Here is an 18,636-nt window from a genome sequence, read left to right as displayed (position 1 = left end):
TGCGACTTTACTGAGCTACCTGTGTCCTCTGGTGGTCGATCCTACCACCACACTACACCCCCTCACCATTGATTCCCCCCTGTCATTGATCCGTTCAGACGTCCGTATGATTTTTACAGATCGGATCCGCAAAACACATACGGACGTCTGAATGGAGCCTTACAGGAGGGTGATCAATGACAGGTGGGTGATCACCCATATAGATTCCCTGATCACCCCCTGTCATTGATCACCCCCCTGTAAGGCTCCATTCAGACGTCCGCATGTGTTTTGCGGATCCGATCCATGTATCCGTAAAAATCATACGGACGTCTGAACGGAGCCTGACGGGGGGGGGGGGGGGGTGATCAATGACAGGGGGGGTGATCAGGGAGTTTATAAATGGGTGATCACCCCCCTGTCATGCTCCATTCAGACATTTTTTTGGCCCAAGTTAGCGGAAATATATATTTTTTTTGTTTGTTTTTTTCTTACCAAGTCTCATATTCCACTAACTTGTGTCAAAAAATAAAATCTCACATGAACTCACCATACCCCTCACGGAATCCGAATGCGTAACATTTTTTAGACATTTATATTCCAGACTTCTTCTCACGCTTTAGGGCCCCTAAAAAGCCAGGGCAGTATAAATACCCCACATGTGACCCCATTTTGCAAAGAAGACACCCCAAGGTATTCCGTGAGGGGCATATTGAGTCCATGAAAGATCGAAATTTTTGTCCTAAGTTAGCGGAAAGTGAGACTTTGTGAGAAAAAAAAAAAAATTCCGCTAACTTATGCAAAAAAAAAAAAAAAATTATGAACTCGCCAGGCCCCTCATTGAATACCTTGGGGTGTCTTCTTTCCAAAGTGGGGTATTTATACTGCCCTGGCTTTTTAGGGGCCTGAAAGTGTGAGAAGAAGTCTGTGATCCAAATGTCTAAAAATGCCCTCCTAAAAGGAATTTGGGCACCTTTGCGCATCTAGGCTGCAAAAAAGTGTCACACATGTGGTATCGCCGTACTCAGGAGAAGTTGGGGAATGTGTTTTGGGGTGTCATTTTACATATACCCATGCTGGGTGAGAAAAATATCTTGGTCAAATGCCAACTTTGTATAATAAAAAAAAAAAAAAAAAAAGGGAAAAGTTGTCTTTTGCCAAGATATTTCTCTCACCCAGCATGGGTATATGTAAAATGACACCCCAAAACACATTCCCCAACTTCTCCTGAGTATGGCGATACCAGATGTGTGACACTTTTTTGCAGCCAAGGTGGGCAAAGGGGCACATATTCCAAAGTGCACCTTTCGGATTTCGCAGGCCATTTTTTTTTTTACATTTTTATTGCAAAGTACTTACACATTTGGGCCCCTAAATTGCCAGGGCAGTATAACTACCCCACAAGTGACCCCATTTTGGAAAGAAGACACCCCAAGGTATTCTGTGAGGGGCATGGCGAGTTCCTAGAATTAATTTTTTGTCGCAAGTTAGTGGAATGAGACTTTGTAAGAAAAAAAAAAATAATTTAAATAAAAATTTTCCGCTAACTTATGACAAAAAAAATAAAGTTCTATTAACTCACTATGCCCATCAGTGAATACCTTAGGGTGTCTACTTTCCGAAATGGGGTCATTTGTGTGATTTTTCTACTGTTTGGGCATTGTAGAACCTCAGGAAACATGACAGGTGCTCAGAAAGTCAGAGCTGCTTCAAAAAGCGGAAATTCACATTTTTGTACACGCTATAACTTTTGCCCAAACATTTTTTTTTATCAAAGACATGTAGAACAATAAATTTGGCGAAAAATTTATATATGGATGTCGGTTTTTTTGCAAAATTTTACAGCTGAAAGTGAAAAGTTATTTTTCTGCAAAAAAATCGTTACATTTTGATTAATAAAAAAGTAAGTCAGCAGCAATGAAATACCACCAAATAAAAGCTCTATTAGTGAGAAGAAAAGGAGGTAAAAGTCATTTGGGTGGTAAGTTGTATGGCCGAGCAATAAACGGTGAAAGTAGTGTAGTGCCGAAGTGTAAAAAGTGGCCTGGTCATGAAGGGGGTTTCACCTAGCGGGGCTGAAGTGGTTAAAATGTCCCTCTTTTTGACCTGAGAAATCAATGTAAATATGCATTAATATATTTACTAAATTGCTTCTTCCTAAAGTGTCTGTCTGGTTGCTACCTGGATATCAGACCAGAACTTCATTTTTTTTGTGCAATTTGGACCTTAAAATAACAATCCAATGTTTTACATGACTATTTAATGGATATTGTAGCACAAGAATAGAAGTCCCAGGGGCTCTACATGCCGGGGGAAAAAAAAAAAATTAAATCTACTCGCCTAACTGATTCCAGCTGCTGCCATTGTGGTGGAGCAAGTAATTATTTGGGCAGTTAGAGGTGTGGCCTAGTACAAAAAAACTGGTCCCTCTTTGCGATTTTCAAAAGTTAGGAGGTATGACTTCTGCACCTGGCCAGCAGCCACAGTGCCCTCCTGAATTCAACTGTACCACCATCCCAAGTATGACAGTATTTTATGCTGCATTGTGGTACTGCTGGCCCACCTTCTGTCAATTAGGACTCAAGGGCTCTGGGGGAAAAAAAAAGTGGCCTCCAAGTTTTATGTTCCCAGGTTGACCCTGCTGACAGTAAGGCCTCATGCACACAACTATGTATTTTGTGGTCTTCAAAATGCAGATACTGTCCATATTGCATCCACAGGACAGGAGGAAGGAGAAATGCAAAACACAACTGACCCATTGAAGTGAAGGGTCCACAAAAATAAAATTTATATATATATTTGCAGACTACAGAATGGATACGGTCATGTGCATGAGGCCTGAGATACTACTGAGCTTTATGTTACTGTATTTTAGTGATAAGGTAGCTGTAAAGTGACAGTAAAGGAATATTTCAGCTCTGCCACCATGTGGTCATTATTGGTACTGCACTTAAGTTTAGGCAAATATTGGTTAGAGGAATGTCAGCTCGGCAAAAATGTCCACTTTAGAAAATACTTGTGATGGCCTTAAGACAATAATGGAGCATCTTCTCTTAGAAACCTGCATTATGATATTATTAGACAGTTAACTGTCTCTCCCCCCCCTCCCCTTTAACTGCCCATTAGGGACACGCCCTTTTGACAAGGGGAATGGCAACACCAGGTTCCCAGTTTATTCAGTGATCTCCAACAGGAACAGGAGTGACAACACCGAGAAGACACTCCATAAGTGTATAGTTCTAACATGGGGAATAGTCAAAGTTTCACAGACATGTAGCTGACTGTCACCACCCCCTTAGGGCTATATTACAACTTTAAGGTTCACCTTAAAGAAAACGCTCTACAGCTTAGAGGTATGACATCCATGAAGAGCCAGCATTCTCACTTCCCGTAGAAAAGGGACTTTATTTTACAAGTTACAAGACATGAACATTAGTGCATATATTACATCACATAGAGACGATATCCAGCCTGCCATCATCATAAGAGGAACGTGGTGAAAGGAAGGACCGGCGGCCATGATGGATGATATAGGCCACAAACGTTGATAGTGCTACAGGATATTTAAATACAGCCAAGTACATCTAGACAAGATGGCATCCAGCACCTGCAGAGACAAGAGAAGTGTCAGCTTCTAGCGCTGTGGTGGTTAGATTCACGTAGAACGTCAGATTAACCAACCTCATTTCTTAGCAGCTGGCTTCCTGCCTCGTCCTGCGCCTTTGCCCTGAAATATACGGTTGTAGTCACTCAAGAGGCAAAAAAAAAGTTTCAGGATGGGGCAGTACAGGGTCCACTTAGAGTACCCGTCACAAGCACCTCCCTGAACTGTTTGCATACACAGCTGTGGTTCACTTGTTGATCCAAGGCTGTTCCAAAGTTATACTTAACATGCAAATTGACCTGTGGAGCAATGAGGGCGTCACCGTTGCACCTGAGCTCCACTCCTTCCTGTGGCCACTTTGAGTGACAGGGCCAGGTAGTGGCAAGGGAGGTGCTGACCACAAAAGTGGAGCTTGGGTATAATGAGCAATGGTGACACCCTCATTGCACCAGAGTTCTAATTTGCATATAAGTATCATAACTCAAACAGCCTTAATCAACAAAAGAAAAAAGGAGCACTTTAATCAGGTGAACCGCAGCCCGCTATGCAAACAGTCTGTTAGGGAGGCCACTGGGACAGATCCCTGAAGGCAAATACTTTTGGGAATGCTCCCGCACCTTCAGCTTGACAACCACACGTTTATGCATTCTTCACATCAGCATTGCAAAAATAATATCAGTGCCAGATCTGTTGGCATTGCGGACACAAGTGGCACCAGACTGATCTCCTTGATCAATGCTAGGCCATTAATAAAATCTTGAGGAAAACCCCTTCAGGGCTCATTCACACAGCCATTGTTCTGTGCATTGTGGGCTGCAATATGCTGTCCCCAATGTACAGGCACCATCTGCATCTGCCGTGACAAATCCAGACCCGTTCAACTTGAGTCCATGATCAGTCTATTTTTTTTGCAGTGTGGAGGCACAGAGAAACTCCATGGAAGCACTCCGTGACTCCATTCAGCATCGACCTTCCAGATTGTGGACCTATTCAAGTGAATGGGTCTGCATCAGTGATGCGGGGTGCACATGGCCAGTGCCTGCAAATTGTGGACCTGCTGTTTGCGGGCTGCAATATGGGCAGTGCGAATGGGCCCCTTAACCTGCCCAGAGTTGCCTCCTTAGATTTTAAGGGTGTTTTAAAGACATTACCTTTTTTGCTGGACTGTCTTCTTCAGAACTTCTGCAAAAAAAAAAAAAAAAAAAAAAAAAAAACTTCCATCATATGAATCAATACTGTAGCCCATACACAAGCCCAACAAGTAGAAGCTGGGCACTGTTCGCACCAGATTTGAGTTCAAGGGTTTGTGATTAATGGCACCCACAGGCTCCCATGTTAGAACATATTGCACATTATACTCTGGGTACAGTATAGAAAAGCCAAGTCTAAGCCATTGGGGGCATAAGGTCCTATGGGTATGCTTGGCATCTGCTGTGGGAGCTTTACAAATGCAGTATTAATAGCCTTACCAACCAATACAAGCCAGCAAGGGCCCTCACTGTACACCACGAGCTGTGGCATCAAGGCTATACTTACTCTTCCTCCTTCTCATCTTTGTCCATTTTCTTCTTCTAGGACAAACACAATGTATTAACATGGAGTAAGAATGAATACTATAGACTCCGACCCAACAGAACACCAGCTTCAAAAAATTTCCAAAATAGAATTTTAAACTTTATGGGCTTATTCGTGCAAAGATTAGTAAACCATTCTGTTTTCAGAGCTCTGCAGGATGGAAGAGCATGGCGTTCTATGCTTCTGTACCCACACATATGAAACAGGTGGCAAAAATATGGTGGTACAGAAACTGGACAGTCAAAGCAATTGAGCTAAAGATGCACCATATGTAACAGACATCGTGTGACATTTGACAAGTAAGGGTCCATTCAGACATCTGTAGAATGTGTCCGGACCCATTCACTCTCTATGGGGTAGGAATGGATGCGGACTGCACGATCCGGTAAAACGTACGCCAACTGATGGCATTTGTTTTGTAAGACTGATCAGTCAGAAAAATGGCGGATCCGTCTTTTCGGTGTCATCTGCATACATTTTTTTTACTTTTTTCGGTCTGCGTATGCGCAGCCCGGAAGGACAGATCTGGCATTTTGAATGCTGGATCCGGCACTAATACATCTCTTAAAGTTCAGCAAAGCAGCTGAATCGAGTTTCAGAAAACTTGTGCATCTCTACTGACTATAAGTGAATAAGTTACATGTTTAGTGAATCTCTTCCCATAAAAGTATATCAATATGCTCAGCCCCCCCTGCAGCTCAACCTGAACGTCATGGTGAAAGACACCAAGAGTATTCTGCATTTCCCAACTCTATAGACGGCACACACTTAGATGGGCTCTCTAGGTCAGCATCAGAGGCTCAGGGAGAGATATGCTTCCCTGTCTGTATACCAAATTTTGGTTGTCTTATGGCAAGACAGAAATTACCACCACAACTGTGGTGCAAAATGGTGCATCTTAGACCACCACCCTCCCAAACCCTACTTGTGCCACATTGCACCAGTTTAGACTGATTGCAGCCGTTTTAGTTAATCTGGGCCTCTATAGCAAGACTGGCATTTGTAATACCAGTCTTAGTATTTCCCCCCCCCCCCCCCCCCCCTTAGAGCTTCAGTCATGATGACACTACTGGCTGCTGAAGTAACCTACAGATAGCCAAGTGCCAGGCTGAACCTGTACCATGTAAAGTCATGTCAAGCACAGATGCAGCCCTAGGCCACATGTAAACAATCTAAGTGTGGGCCAGCGCCATAAGAGTCTGCTGGGAACCAATTTCAATTTAAGTGTAAAGACAGTGGAGAGTACCTTAGCCTGGCTCCCCTTTTTGGAGGCTGCTGGCCTTTTTACTGCTTTTGGAGGAGATTCGGGATCTTCCTCCTCCTCTTCCTCTTCTACTTCCTCCTCACCTTCTTCCTCAGCCCATGAGTAGTCTTCTTCCACTAGGAACACATTTCTGTATTACAAACTAAAAAAAAATAGCCTTCTACAAGCATAGTAATAGTCCATGTTCTATAGCAAGATGACCATCGGCGGCTTCAGTGTGATGTCACCTTCCTATGACTAGTACCCACTTGGATACTGGAGGTTTTTGCTTTTTTTCATTTTTTAGCATGATGTGTAGTTTGATACTATTTTGGAGTGGATTTTTTATCAGATTTTATTCACTTTTTTGGGGCAAGTGAAGGGACAAAATAGGCAAATCAGCAATTTTTATTTTTGCCATTCCACTATTAGTTTGAGGGATAAATATTTTTATATTTTAATAGTACGGGTGTTTTCAGACGTGGCGATGCCCATGGTGTTTGTATATATTATGCGTTTTATTCTAGGGAAAATAGTCGATTTAAGTTAGTTTTTCATTTGCAACATTTTTAACCCCTCTAGGAGGCTACAGTACCATCAGATTTTTTAGCTTGTACTGTATTTCCATAGTACTACAGTATAGCTGAATTTGCCATTATCCATGTTGGCCTGCCCCCTGCAGCTCTAATACACTGGGTCTCTTCAGAGAGACTCCGCTTATTAACACGAAGACAGTCTCCTGGTCTCTGATAGCAGGTGCGTCTGTTATACATCCCCTGCACGCCATGCATGTACAGCTGTGTTAAGCCTCTTGCGCACAAACGTTTTGCGTTCCGTATATGGAACCATTCATTTCAATGGATCTGAAAAAATAAATATATATGGTACGCCGTATGGCTTCAGTTTCCGTATTTCCATTCAAAGATAGAACATGTCCTATTTTTTGCATAATGGACAAGGATAGTACAGTTCCATCAGGGGCCAGCTGTTCTGTAAAAAAAATCAAAACGCTATACGGTCATGTGCAAAAGACCTTAAGGGGTTTAAGTGCTTCTGAGTTTTTTCAAAGTTTGGCAGGGAGCAAGAGGTTGGCCGATTTAGTGATATCACATTCACTGTTCATACGACGGCTGCAGGCAACCACCGTGGTCGATGTGCCAAAACCGCGCATGACCGCTAAGGCTAGAGATAACCTGCTGTTCATCATTCCTGTGACTGCTGCAGCAACTACTGTAGGTCCTGCGGGACATTAAAAGGAGTTTACATGGGTCCCTGCCAGATTTTTAAAAAAAAAATCTTGGAAAAGCCCTTTCATTTTACATGGAAATATTGGACCATCTAGTTTTACATGTTGCACTGCAGTACTGTATGCACTACCATAACCAGGTGAATTTGCAAGCTAAGCAAGCCTCATTGCCTGACGGCAACACGGCATCATGTGACCCCTCCCAAAGTGATATTACCCACAGTATATAACTTACCCATAGGGAATTAATCCGCTTACACTGGCAGTTAAAACCACTATAATGACTCCATATGGACCCATAATACAATACTTACATGCGATATGCTGGCCGCTAATATATACTGGTCCGGAGCCAGCTTTGAGCCGGAAGGTGATTGGAGGAGTTAACTCGATGCCCACCATTGTAGCCTATGAGAGAATATTGCATTCAATAGCCAGCGACACTTAAGATTAATTCAAGGGAACCCATTCGCCAGTGTCAACTTACCATAGGCAGAATAGATGGCTTTAGACTGGCTATGGGAACAGGTTGTACATCGCTCCCTTCTACCTGAGGAACGATTTCTACCACATGAAATTCATCTTTGGCCTTGTCCCCCAGACATACCTTAAAGAAAGGGTCATCCTTACATCAGTACAGCTTAATGAAGTCTCAAATGTTCAAGTAGGGCTGCACCCAAAACGGATTGTGACCCCATCCCCAGACACCAGGAAGATTTTCTTAACCCATACCCCGACGTGCCCAGGAGGGTGCAGGTTAGCAGACCACCAGCGTACTCACAGTTCTCAGGGCCAGCTGGTGCTCGCTCTTGTCGTCATCCGACACTTTAAACACAAAGGTCTTGTTCTGCTCGTTCAGCTCACACCCTGTGGAGGCAGAAGGCCAGAAAGTGTAGTGAGGCACATTTATCACGCTCGCCTGTTTTTGGCCATAAATTAGGTGCAATTTATTAGTCTCTTTTGCAGAGTATTTCTTAAGACTCACAGCACTTTACAAGTTAGACTCAACATATTTTATTAGTCTGCCCTCTGGTGGTCATTTCAGTACAGCAGGTTCATATTCACTTTGACAGGTCCAATTTATTTGCGCATGAAGATTATAATATATATTTTTTTATTAAAGTAGTCAAACAAGGCACAATCTCAGTAAATGCCCAAAAAAAAAAAAGCTATAACAGCTCTTTACACTAAAAACAGGTAAACACTTTAGTAGATGTGCCCCAAATACACATTTTACATATGCCGCTACACCAGGGGTGCACAACCATTTTCTGGTTGGGGGCCACATTGTCAACCTGAACCAATTCCAAGGGTCAAAAATAAACTTTAAAGGGGTACTGCCAAGTGAAATACTATATTTATGGCATATTGAACATACAATATATATCATAAATGTCCATTTACACTTCTAGTAGTCCAATCTAATGGGACAATACATGAAAGATTCATGTGAGCAGCCACAAGACAGAGATACATGTCTGCTACCAGATGTTTGGGGGCCGCATAGAATTGTATTGAGGGCTGCATGTGGCCCCCGGGCCGCAGGTTGTGCACCCCTGATCTACACAGAAACAGGGCAATATATTCCGTTTCCATTTGCTTCTGCAACAAAATGTGCAGCATGTGAGCGCACCTTGAGCTAGGGCTACACGGCAACGAGTGACATTCGTGTCTCAACTTTTATAATGGTCAATGGTGTCACACTGCAACGAGAGTCACAAAAATCCAATTTTGCTGGATTTATTGCGACTGTCGTGTCACATGTTAAAGTGAGACACCATTGACCACCATGAAAACTGCTGTGCAACTTTTCAGCGAGAAGACGCCCCGGCATGTAGCCCTAGCCTAAAGGCTCATACACGGCAGAATTATGGTCTCATTTTGTATACAGCCATAATGGCACTCCCCTAGAGGTACATGGAGATCTAACTACCTCCCGATTTGGGAGAGAACACCAAGCTTGTCTTCTGTCTGCCTTGGCGTATGACCCCCATTGTTTACAGTGCTGAGCAGCTCAGAAAGTGATTGACAGCTCTGCCCCAAGCATGGGTGCCATGCTACAATAAAAATTTTCATTTTGTGACCCTGTATGTAGGGGCAAGTTTATTAGGGTTTGCACGTGTTTTTGTTAAAAAAAAAAAAAAAGCCATTTAAAAAAAAATAAAAATTACAATACTGTTTAGGTGCATTTCCTACTGAAAGTGACTGTTGTCATCTTTTGACACATTTTTATGACTGAAATATGCACAAAAACAGTAATTTTTACTACACTCCAGGGACGGCTTATTATGAATCAGTTCTGAGTTAAGAAATTAGACTTTCTGCATTAAAAAAGTCACTCAGGTAGACGTGGGACTTTTCACAGTCTTTTTTCATGCACATACTAATCAGACCAGTCTAATTGAAATTGAAGCCCCAGAGACCTGACTAAGGGCTCATGCACACGACCATTGCCCGTTTTGCGGGTCCACAGAACACAGATACCGGCTGCGTGTGCGCCACATTTTGCAGAATGGAACATCCGACCCACGATAGAACAATTCTATCATTGCCGGACAAGAATAGGACATGTTCTATGGTTTTGTAGGTCCACAGAACATACATATGGATGCAGACAGCACACGGTGTGCCGTCTGCACCTTTTGCAGCCCTGTTGAGGTAAAGGGACCCACATCCGATCTGCAAAAATAAATATTTAATTGTGGATCCGCAAAACAGATACCAGCCCATGTGCATTCCACTATTCACGAACCGCACATGACCGCCACCCTCATACAAAACACCTATGCTAGTTGACATTAGGACATGCTCCATATTTTTTTGGGGGGGGCTGTGGAACAGAATTGCAGATAGCACACCGTGTGCTATCCGCATCTTTTGCAGCCCTGTTGAAATGAATGGGTCCGCTCCCGTTCCACAAAGTTGTAGAACAGGTACAGACCCGTTCATATGGCCGTGTGAATGAGCCTTTAAAAAAAATAGCCTGCAAAATCCGGAGAGAATCCACTACTCCAGCCTAAGGGCTCATGCACATGGCCATACTGTCCATCCACATTTTTTTTGCAGATCAGAGGCCGACCCATTCATCTCAATAGGGCGGTAGAAGAAGCAGACTGCACACCCAACAGGTCTACAGAAAAAAATTATATAAAATAAAAATAAGTGACAAACTTGATGAATGTGCCCCATAAAGAAGAGTTAATGGACACATCAAGAACAATTGTGATACGTACCCCATATAAGAGACACTGGTTTCTCAAGCTTGCTGGTGTTACTGACGGTAGAGGCCATGTTTACAGCACACTCTGTAGAAGACACAGGTTATATGTATAGTGCAGAAAACACACTGCTAGGGTCAGCACCATACATCACAGAGCACCACCCCACCCTCCAAAAAGTAAGGCTCTATACGCCCCAGCGGTCACACACACAAACCCAGTTTCAGTTAAACCCACACCCAAAAGTACCCCCCAAGTACACAGAGCAGACCTGCAAGTCTACAGCAGGGAGACAAGTGAATGGCAGACAGCACCTGCAGGTTTATATGGCTGTAGGCAGACACCTGACCCTGATCAGACATTATTGTGTAACACTATTTAACCCATTATGTGCACAAATCTCAGCTGAACCCCATGAGAAATTGCTTTGTGAAGACTGCAAATACAAAGCGGGACATTTATTAGGCTAGGTCTACACGACGACATTTGTCATAATGGCAGTCTATGGTGTCGCACTGCAACATGCGACATGCTGCGACTGCGACGCGACAGTCGCAGAAAATCCATTCGAGATGGATTTTTCTGCGACTGTCGCGTCGCAGTTGCAGCATGTCGCATGTTGCAGTGCGACACCATAGACTGCCATTATAAAAATTGTCACGCGACATTAGTGCAACAAAATGTTGCGCGACAAATGTTGCGCCCTATCTGTCGCGCAACAAATGTCGTCGTGTAGACCTAGCCTTATTTCCTTTGTGCCAGAAAACTGCTTTTATCAAAGCTGGTGCAAAGGAAAACTGGCTTAGTTGCCCAAAGCAATAAAAAAAATTAAAGGCGGAATCTGATTGGTCGCTACTAGGGATGAGCGAATCTACTTTTGGATGAAACATCCGAAGTCGATTCGCATAAAACGTCGTTCTAATACTGTACGGAGAAGGAGCTCCATACAGTATTAGAATGTATTGGCTCCGATGAGCCGAAGTTATTGCTTTGCAAAGTCTCGCGAGACTTCGGGTAATAACTTCATAAATTAATTTGTACTGAAAAAAAAAAAAATTCCCGAAACTTGGAACCGAACCTGAGTTTGGAAAATGTTTTTTGACAGTAGAAATCAATTTATTAAGTTATTACCCAATAGTCTCGCGAGACTTTGCGAAGCAATAACTTCGGCTCATCGGAGCCAATACATTCTAGTACTATACAGAGCATTATATTGATTTATGATGCTATGTAACCCTTACAGTTCTGGAATGTATTGGATAACACTGGCAGAATGCTGCCTGTGTTATCCAATACATTCCAGAACTGTAAGGCCTCATGCACACGACCGTTGTTTTATTCCGTGTCCGTTGTGCCGTTTTTCGTGATTTTCTGCGGACCCATTGACTTTCAATGGGTCAGTTGAAAACTCGGCTAATGCATCGTTTGTCATCCGCGTCCGTGATCCGTGGTTCCAGTCCATCAAAAAAATATAACCTGTCCAATTATTTTCGCGGAAAACGGTTAGCGGACCCATTCAAGTCAATGGGACCGCTAAAAAACACGGAGGCACACAAGATTGTCATCCCCGTCCGCGTCTGTTTTTTTCCTATCATTTGCATGGCAAACCTGTCTTAGATTTTTTTTTACTTTCCTTCATGTCTGGTGATCCTCCAAAAATAAAGGAAGACACACGGAAACAAAAACGGAAACGGATCACGGAACAACAGAACCCCATTTTGCGGAACGGAACACAACAACGGTCGTGTGCATGAGGCCTAAGGGTTACATCAATATAGTGCTATGTGACCCCCAGCAGCAAGAGCAGTTCAGACCGGGTGCTGCGATGCGGACTCTCTGCGGGAGGAACGCTCGTCTGCAAGGGGCCTAGATGTTCAGCGTGCTAGCTAGAACAACAGTATGAAATAACCTAAGATAACGGCTGCTGCGCAGTTTTGCCGTACTTTTTCAAAATTGATTGCAAAAATAGCTAAAAAAATTGTAGGCCAGCTGTGTGTAGTCGAAGAAAAATGGTCCATGTGATGGCCCCGTGTCCTTCACCAACTGCTGCTTATCTGACCCAAGCTCACTGCAGCATAGTGATTTATGATGCTGTGAGTTCCACGCCCGACTGCTGGTATACTGTCACAGTGCCCTGTGAATACCGTACGGTAGACTCAGGATCAGGCAAGAACGCACAGCATTATAAATCACTATCATCCCATGAAACCAGGGGCTCATGCACACAAACGTATTTTCTTTCTGTGTCCGTTACTTTTTTTGAGGAACCATTCATTTCAATGGGTCCGCAAAAAAAAACAGAAGGTACTCCGTGTGCATTCTGTTTCTGTATGTCCGTATTTCCGTTCCGCAAAAAAATAGAACATGTCCTATTATTCTCCGCATTACGGACAAGGATAGGACTGTTCTATTAGGGGCAACCTGTTCCATTCCGCAAAATACGGAATGCACACGGACGTCATCCGTATTTTTGCAGATCCGTTTTTTGCAGACTGCAAAATACATACGGTTGTGTGCATGAGGCCTTACTGTAAGATTCTGCTAATTTACGACGAGGTATCAAGACTGATGCAAAGAAAAAACGTCTTAGTTGCCCATAGCAACCAATCAGATTCCACCTTTCATTTTTCAGAGCTCCTTTAGAAAATGAAAGGTGGAATCTGATTGGTTGCTATCGGCAACTAATACAGTTTTCCTTTGCACCAGTTCAGTGACGTGTCAAGGGGTGGGGGTGGGGGACCGATCTGCCCCGGGTGCCTGCTGTTAGGGGGGTGCCAGAAGTGATGTGTACTTCCATCAATAGAGTCACTGACCGCTCAGCTCCCCGGGCTCCTTCTCTTCCGTACTGAATGGTGCTTTACCAGGGGCGGATTAGCCATAGACCTTACAGGGAAAGTTCCTGGTGGGCCGATGCCGAAGGGCCACCTGGGCCCTCCTCACAGCTGGCCAGTGGAAGCTTTTGGGGATGTATTTTGTGCTCCTGGCAGTATTTTGTGCCGGACTTAGGTATTTGGCTCTGTTGGGGTGGTATAATGTGCCACAATATGGTATTGCTGCCTTCCATCCATTTGGACCCAACTACAAAACGGGGCCACTTTTAGTGTTTTTTTTCCAGGGCCACTTTAAGTTCCCAATCCGCCCCTGTGCTTCACAGTGGTCTGTGTGGGAGGAGCCTGCAGCCTGGGAATCTGCCTGTGCTCCTCCCACACAGTGCTGCAGCACTATCTGTGTATGGCTGCCTGCAGGGGAGAGCTGGATCTAAGCATCAGGAACGGGACATGGTGAGTAGTTACAGTTTATTTTATTTTATTAAGTGCTCATGCACACGACCGTATGGCTTTTTCTGTGTTTTGCAGTCCGTTTTTTACGGATCCGTTTTTTGTTTCTGTTGTGTTTCCTTTCCTTTCTGTTTTTCTGTTTGCCATATACAGTAATTACATAGAAAAAATTGGGCTGGGCATAACATTTTCATTAGATGGTTCCGCAAAAACGGAACAGATACGGAAGACATATTAGCGGACTTATTGACTTGAATGGAGCCAAGCACCGTGATTTGCGGACAAGAATAGGACATGTTCTATCTTTTCACGGTACGGAAATACTGAAACGGAATGCACATGGAGACACTTCAGTATTTTTTGCTGAACCATTGAAATAAATGGTTCAGTATATGTACCGCATACTGAACTAAAAAAACGGCCAGTATACTGAACGCAAAATACTGTCGTTTGCATGAGCCCTAACATTGAGTGGGCACTGAGGGATTTACTACTATGAGGGAGGCACAATGGACATTACTACTTTGAAGGTGGCACATATGACATTACTACTATGAACAGCATAAGGGTCCATTTACACGTCCGCAATTTCGTTCCGCAAAATTGCGGACCCATTCATTTCTATGGGGCAGCACGATGTGCTGCCCGGATCAGGAATTGCGTATCCGCACTTCCAGGTCCGCAATTCCGATCCCGAAAAATATAGAACATGTCCTATTCTTGTCCGCAATTGCGGACAAGATTAGTCATTTTCTATTAGGTGCCGGCGATGTGTGGTCCGCAAAATGCGGAACACACATCGCCGATGTCCGTGTTTTGCGGATCCGCAAAACACACACGGACGTGTGAATGGACCCTAACTGTTATGGAGGCACAAAGAGGGCATTACTACTGTGAAGGGGCATATCTGTTATGGGGCACAGAGTGGGCATTATTACTGTGAAGAGCGCACAGAGGGTATTACTACTGTTATGGGGCATAACTGTTATGAGGCACATGAAGTGCATAGCTACTCTGAAGGGGCACAGAGAGGGCATACCTACTGTGAAGGGGGCACAATGAAGGGATATGTACTTTAAGGGCATAAATACTGTGAAAGTTGTACAATGAGGGCATTATAATGTGAGGTGGCACGATTTTTTTTAAAAGTATTGGGGGGGGGGGGGCAGAGAAAGGATACACCACTGCACCAGTTTTTTTTTTTACTTTCCTTCATGTCCGTGGATCCTCCAAAAATCAAGGAAGACCCACGGAAGAAAAAACGGACACAGATCACGGAACTACGGAACCCGTTTTTGCGGACCGCAAAAAAAACGGTCGTGTGCATGAGGCCTTAGTCTGGTTGTGAGGTAGAAACACAATGGCTACAATGGATGTTTAAACTGGACTGTTGATTGGAATACTTCTCAGGCTGAGGGGAGGGAATGTGTGGGCTGTAACCAGTCTGTGATTGAAGAGCGTATCATTTTCTGTGGGTGTCTCCATTGCATGGGAGAGTTGCATAAAAGCAGGGTATGTGGCATTAAACCGGGTTCTGCTCCTGATACTGTGTGTCGTCCAGTTATAAGAGTGATCAGATATTCATGGAGGGTTTTATTTACTACTGATGCTGTTCTTCCTGTGCTAACTACTTGATCCCGAAGTAATCGGTGGAATACCGGCGGGGAAAGCCTATGTCGCACTAGCGCTCCGCTACAAACCTTTTTGAAGCTGCTTGAAAAATATTCCATAGAGAGAACCAAAACATTGCATCTGGTGTAATAAATACACAATTTTTTGGGAAGTGCCGTGGAATTTTTTCGCCTTATATAAATAAATATATATATAATATATGTATGTATATGGAGATACGGGTGAAACTCGAAAAATTTAAATATCGTGCAAAGTTCATTTATTTCAGTAATGCAACTTAAAAGGCAAAGGCGAAACTAAGGCCTCTTTCACACGGGCGTTACGGATTGGGCCGGATAGGATGCGGGTGCTAAGAGGGGAAATTGTGCAAGTGAGCACGCAATTTCAGTCAGTTTTGAATGCGATTGCGTTGTTCAGTTTTTTCCGCGCGAGTGCAATGCATTTTGCATGCGTGTGAGAAAACATGGTTATAAGGGAAAATAATAGCATTTAATACTGAATGCTTCGTAGAAGGTCAATTGAGGGTTAAAAATTTTTATAATTAACTCACCTCCTCCATAACTGCCGGTCTCTGCTCTTTCTTCAGGACCTGTGGTGACGTCACTGAGCTCATCACATGGTCCAATCACATGGTCCATCACCATGGTGATTGACCATGTGATTGGACCATGTGATGTGACGTCACCACAGGTCCTTTAGCCGGCAGCTCATGATTAAAGAAGTAAGACGAGATCGGCAACTACGCGATCAAGAGGAGGTGAGTTAATTTTTTTTTTTTTTTAAATCCCTCAATCCACATTTTACAAAGCATTCTGTATTGTGTATTGAGAATGCTATTATTTTCCCTTATAAACATGTTATAAGGGAAAATAATAAAGATCGGGCCCCATCCCGATCATCACTTGGCAACCATGCGTGAAAATCGCACCGCATCCGCACTTGCTTGCGGATGCTTGCAACTTTCACGCAGCCCCATTCATGCAACGCAGCGTGAAAAATGCACAAAATAGAGCTTGCTGCGATTTTTATGCAACGCTCAAGTGATGCGTGAAAATCACTGATCATGTGCACAGCCCCATAGAAATGAATGGGTCCGGATTCAGTGCAGGTGCAATGCGTTCACCTCAAACATTGCACCCGCGCGGAAATCTCGCCCGTGTGAAAGAGGCCTAACATGTGAGATAGACTCATTACATGCAAAGCGAGATATTTTAAGACTTTATTTGTTAGAATTTGGATGATTATGGCTTACAGCTTATTAAACCCCAAAGTCAAAATTTTGAGGTCCCCTTTGCTCAGGGGGTATGGATTAATTAGCTGACTAGAGGGTAACACTTTGAGCCTAGAATATTGAACCTTTTCACAAAATTCTAATTTTTAGCTGCATTAATGCAATTCCTTTAAATTTGCATTACTGAAATAAATTTTTTGCTTTACTGAAATAAACTTTTGCACGAGTTTCACCTGTATATATTTGCTGATCTATATCTCTATATACATATATATGTATATAGTGTATATGTATATAGTGATATAGATCGGTAAATAGATATCTCTATATACATAAGATATATATATATATATATATATATATACACTCACCTAAAGAATTATTAGGAACACCTGTTCTATTTCTCATTAATGCGATTATCTAGTCAACCAATCACATGGCAGTTGCTTCAATGCATGTAGGGTTGTGGTCCTGGTCAAGACAATCTCCTGAACTCCAAACTGAATGTCAGAATGGGAAAGAAAGGTGGGCTACAACAGCAGAAGACCCCACCGGGTACCACTCATCTCCACTACAAATAGGAAAAAGAGGCTACAATTTGCACGAGCTCACCAAAAATGGACTGTTGAAGACTGGAAAAATGTTGCCTGGTCTGATGAGTCTCGATTTCTGTTGAGACATTCAAATGGTAGAGTCCGAATTTGGCGTAAACAGAATGAGAACATGTATCCATCATGCCTTGTTACCACTGTGCAGGCTGGTGGTGGTGGTGTAATGGTGTGGGGGATGTTTTCTGGGCACACTTTAGGCCCCTTAGTGCCAATTGGCCATCGTTTAAATGCCACGGGCTACCTGAGCATTGTTTCTGACCATGTCCATCCTTTCATGACCACCATGTACCCATCCTCTGATGGCTACTTCCAGCAGGATAATGCACCATGTCACAAAGCTCGAATCACTTCAAATTGGTTTCTTGAACATGACAATGAGTTCACTGTACTAAAATGGCCCCACAGTCACCAGATCTCAACCCAATAGAGCATCTTTGGGATGTGGTGGAACGGGAGCTTCGTGCCCTGGATGTGCATCCCTCAAATCTCCATCAACTGCAAGATGCTATCCTATCTATATGGGCCAACATTTCTAAAGAATGCTATCAGCACCTTGTTGAATCAATGCCACGTAGAATTAGGCTAGGTCTACACAACGACATTTGTCGCGCGACAATTTTTATAATGCCAGTCTATGGTGTCGCACTGCAACATGCGACATGCTGCCACTGTGACGGGACAGTCGCAGAAAATCCATTCGCGATGGATTTTTCTGCGACTGTCGCGTCGCAGTCGCAGCATGTCGCATGTTGCAGTGCGACACCATAAACTGCCATTATAAAAATTGTTGCGCGACATTAGTGCAACAAAATGTTGCGCGACATATGTTGCGCCCTATCTGTCGCGCGACTTTTTGTCGCGCAACAAATGTCGTTGTGTAGACCTAGCCTTAAGGCAGTTCTGAAGGCAAAAGGGGGTCCAACACCGTATTAGTATGGTGTTCCTAATAATTCTTTAGGTGAGTATATATCGTCTATATAAAAAAAAAAAGTTTTTTTGCTGAACTTTGCAGGATGGAA

General features: G+C 43.4%; 1 protein-coding gene across 2 annotated transcripts; it reads right to left on the bottom strand.

Annotated features, from left to right (window-relative positions):
* Window positions 1–3,422: 3,422 nt before the first annotated feature.
* Window positions 3,423–10,950, bottom strand: NPM2 (nucleophosmin/nucleoplasmin 2). 2 transcript variants are annotated; one of them, XM_044282941.1, is made up of 9 exons: window positions 10,881–10,950; window positions 8,429–8,514; window positions 8,135–8,254; window positions 7,962–8,055; window positions 6,405–6,538; window positions 5,120–5,154; window positions 4,735–4,765; window positions 3,661–3,706; window positions 3,423–3,586 (listed from the first exon to the last, which is right to left on the bottom strand). In XM_044282941.1, the coding sequence occupies exons 1-8, from the start codon at window positions 10,936–10,938 to the stop codon at window positions 3,662–3,664; spliced, it is 603 nt and encodes a 200-aa protein (XP_044138876.1). In that variant the 5' UTR covers window positions 10,939–10,950; the 3' UTR covers window positions 3,423–3,586; window position 3,661. The 2 variants fall into 2 exon arrangements, with proteins under 2 accessions (XP_044138876.1, XP_044138877.1); XM_044282942.1 differs by having other exon boundaries at window positions 5,120–5,151.
* Between the last annotated feature and the right edge of the window lie 7,686 nt (window positions 10,951–18,636).

The sequence above is a fragment of the Bufo gargarizans genome, chromosome 2, assembly GCF_014858855.1.
Source record: "Bufo gargarizans isolate SCDJY-AF-19 chromosome 2, ASM1485885v1, whole genome shotgun sequence".
NCBI classification, from domain to species: Eukaryota; Metazoa; Chordata; class Amphibia; order Anura; family Bufonidae; genus Bufo; species Bufo gargarizans.
Note: the sequence above shows the minus strand (reverse complement) of the source record. Positions and strands in the feature narration are given on the sequence as shown.